Source organism: Marmota marmota, unplaced genomic scaffold (assembly GCF_001458135.2).
Source record: "Marmota marmota marmota unplaced genomic scaffold, marMar, whole genome shotgun sequence".
In the NCBI taxonomy this organism is placed as follows: domain Eukaryota; kingdom Metazoa; phylum Chordata; class Mammalia; order Rodentia; family Sciuridae; genus Marmota; species Marmota marmota.
In genome coordinates this window covers 37239913-37243401 of record NW_025999900.1, presented here as the reverse complement: position 1 = coordinate 37243401, position 3489 = coordinate 37239913, and the positions used below count along the sequence as shown (strand labels likewise).

The 3489-nt window shown below is 36.1% G+C and overlaps 1 gene segment (V, D, J or C); it reads left to right on the top strand.

Annotated features, from left to right (window-relative positions):
* On the top strand, positions 1-3489 carry LOC125615398. The segment is given in 3 exon segments: positions 1-172; positions 322-659; positions 3463-3489. Coding segments are annotated over 3 exon segments (417 nt in total).

The following is a 3489-nucleotide window of genomic DNA, read 5'->3' as shown; positions in this document are numbered from 1 at the left end:
AAAGGAGCTAATATCTGTGCAGGCAGTTTAGGAACCTGCTGTGTTTTGGAGGAAAGGAAGAGAGACTGTGATACTAGCAGTTCCTTTCAAGCTCCAGACTGTAGTCCCAAAGGGGGAGCCATGAAGACACTGCCTGGGCCTTTGTTCCTGTTCTTGTGGCTGCAGCTAAACTGTGAGTTGAGAGCTTTTGGGAAACAAGGTGTTTGGTAATATTCATTATAAATCTGACCAGGATGCTGGCCTCTTCCAGTCTGCTTGAGGTTACACAAACTCTGGGAAGCGATGTCCTGATGATCTTGTCCAACATTTCCTTTTACCCAGGTGTGAGCAGAGGAGAGAAGGTAGAGCAGCGACCTTCCTTCCTGAGTGTCCCGGAGGGAGACAGCGCTGTCATTCACTGCACTTACACAGACAGTGCCTCCACTTACTTCTTTTGGTACAAGCATGAGCCTGGAGCAGGTCTGCAGTTACTCATGCAGATTCTTTCAAATATGGAGAAGAAGCAAGACCAGAGACTCACTGTCCTCCTGAGTAAGAAGGACAAACATCTCTCCCTGAACATCACAGCAGCCAATCCCAGGGACTCAGCCACTTACTTCTGTGCAGCAAGAGCACAGTGCTCCCCAGACACCTGCAGCCTGTTCCAAACCTGCAGCAGGGCTGAAGATACACTCTATTTTTTTTTTTTTATCTTTGAGAACATGATTTTCTTATATTTTATTTTCAATAGGTTCAATGTATATTTTCAACATTCTAAACATGCTGCAAACTTGTTGCAAAATGACTCAATAAGGATTAGAGTAGTTTAAATTAACTCTCATTGAGAGTTGGTGATTTCTTATATGCCAAGGCTCTAAGGTCAACTTTCTGGTGCCACTGAGATATTTCCCCAGGACACCTTAATGTCAATGTCAGAAAATACTCTTCTTGATGAGAAGTCTTTTATTTATTTTAAAAAATGTTTTAGTTGTAGATGGACACAATACATTTGTTTTATTTATTTATTTTTATGTGGTGCTGAGGATGGATCCCAGTGCCTCATACAGGCTAATCAAGCGCTCTACCACTGAGCCACAACCACAGCCCCTTGTCTTTTAATAATAGTATTTGCTGTCTGTTTCTGATTATAAAATTATTAAATGCATGGCATAGAAAAACAGTAAAACATAAAGTAGAAAATTGAACATGTCTCAAATCAAAAGCTGTCTTTTTCTAAAATAACGTTTTTTTCCTCTCTTCTTTATTTTTTTCAGTTAGGACTGAAATATTGAGGCCGGCTTCAAACACACCACCCTTGGGTCTCATGTCCATTATTTTCAAGTTCCCCCATATCTTTTAAAGTATCACATGATTTCCTTCACAGGCCTTTGCTGGCCCTCTTACTTAAATCTCAAGCTTCCTCAAGTGATCCTCCCCCTACTCCTTTCCTGTTTAGTATTTCCATAACACTCACTGTCAGCTAATATTCTATTTTGCTTATTTATATATGTATTGTCTTTCTCTCCCCTTTAGGATGCAATCATAAAGAACAGAGCCTGTCACTTTCCAGGCCCTAAATAAAGCTGAGTGAATGATTTTTCTTTTTGATAAAGAACAGTGAAAGTGATACTTGTCAGAGTGGATGGTGTCTGCTTTGTTATTGCTATAAGAAATATCACTGGATTAGCATAGATAGCCCAGGATAACAACAATAGTGAGGACTAGGCAGTGGAAAAAGAAAATATTAGCAGTGTATTAAATAGAAAGAATTTTGCACAGGATACAAGAAGAGTTTTAAATTAATGAGGAAGACCAGGATTATTTCTCCAATTGTGTTATATTAATTGTTTAAGTCAGAAGTTCTCAGACTTTCTACTGAAGCATCTCTACAGACCAGGGAGAATGAGCACCACCTCTTACTCCCTGAAACCTGTATGATGGGGCACAGAGATCCCAAGTACCTGCTGGAAGTGAGCGTCACCTGCTCATTTTTACAACACTTGAGTGATCATTTTTATTATGCTGCATGGTATCTCCCTATTAATTTCAGGGCAGTATAGCTTTTAAATATTTACCTGTTGGTCTCATTCTCTAGTAATAATAGTGCTTCCAAATTATGCATCCTATTTATCTTGTGTTTTGCCTTAAAGGCAAGAGCTGTCTAATTTAAAAAGCACAAAGTTGAATATTTGAAAAAGTGAAAAGTCACCAAGCAATCAACATGCATTGATTAAATTAGTAAATTAAATGCTTTAAAAAATGAAATAAATGCTGGAGAAATTAAAATAATTATTACAAAGTTATAAATAAAAGCATAAATTTATAATTATTCAAAAAACTAAGGGAAGATTTTTTTGAACTGACTTAAAAACTATGTAAAATTGAAGAAATCATTTAAGTAACTGTTTACTATTATTTTGCTGCTAATTTAACAATGGATTAATAACTGTACCAAATACTTTTTATATGAACAAGAAAATATTAATAACTTAATAGAAAAATACATAGATGATATAATGAGGCAATTTACATAGGGAAAACAACATGGTACAAAAATGGAAAGTGTTCATATCTATTGATAGTCACAATGAAACAAATAACTTTAAGAACCCGTTAGGGAATTATAGAAATAGTAATTATAAATGCTTGAGAGAGAATTTGGGAAGAAAGCACTGAAATAGATAAATTTGGTAGAAAAGTAAATTCATAAGCTGTTTTTGGCAAGAAATTAATTGGAAAGGCTTATATTACCCCAAACTGAAAACCAAAGTGCCTTAACTTAAAGGAAAGGCTTAATGACCCAAATGGAATATTATGTAACAGATTAATGGCATTTACAAAATGCATTTATGGAAGGGAAATTGCATGGAAATGGAAGGAGACCCTCAGGGTTATACAAAATTACATACAAGAGGAAGTGAGGGGAAAGGGAAAAATAATGCAAGGGGGAGAAATGAATGACAGTAGAGGTGGTAGAGAGAGAAGAGGGGAGGGGAGGGGAGGGGAGGGGGGATAGTAGAGGATAGGAAAGGCAGCAGAATACAACAGACACTAGTATGGCAATATGTAAATCAATGGATGTGTAACTGATGTGATTCTGCAATCTGTATACGGGGTAAAAATGGGAGTTCATAACCCACTTGAATCAAAGTGTGAAATATGATATATCAAGAACTATGTAATGTTTTGAACAACCAACAATAAAAATTAAAAAAAAAAACCAAAAAAACCCAAAATGCATTTATGGTGATTATTGAGAAGTGGTAAGGAAAAATAATCACATCAACTGTGTGATTGCTGCTTGGTAGAAATATGAACAGTGCCATGGTTGGAAAGTGATCTTCCAAGATTTTGATAGCATAAATCTTTTATAGGATAATTAGTGATTTTAAACATTTTCCAAAATATGAATCATATTTAATTAAAAGTCTTTCTGACCCATCTTTTACTGTAAATTCTTTAAAATTCCTCTTTGCTCTGAAGTTTGGTGATGCTGCTCCTGTCACCTAA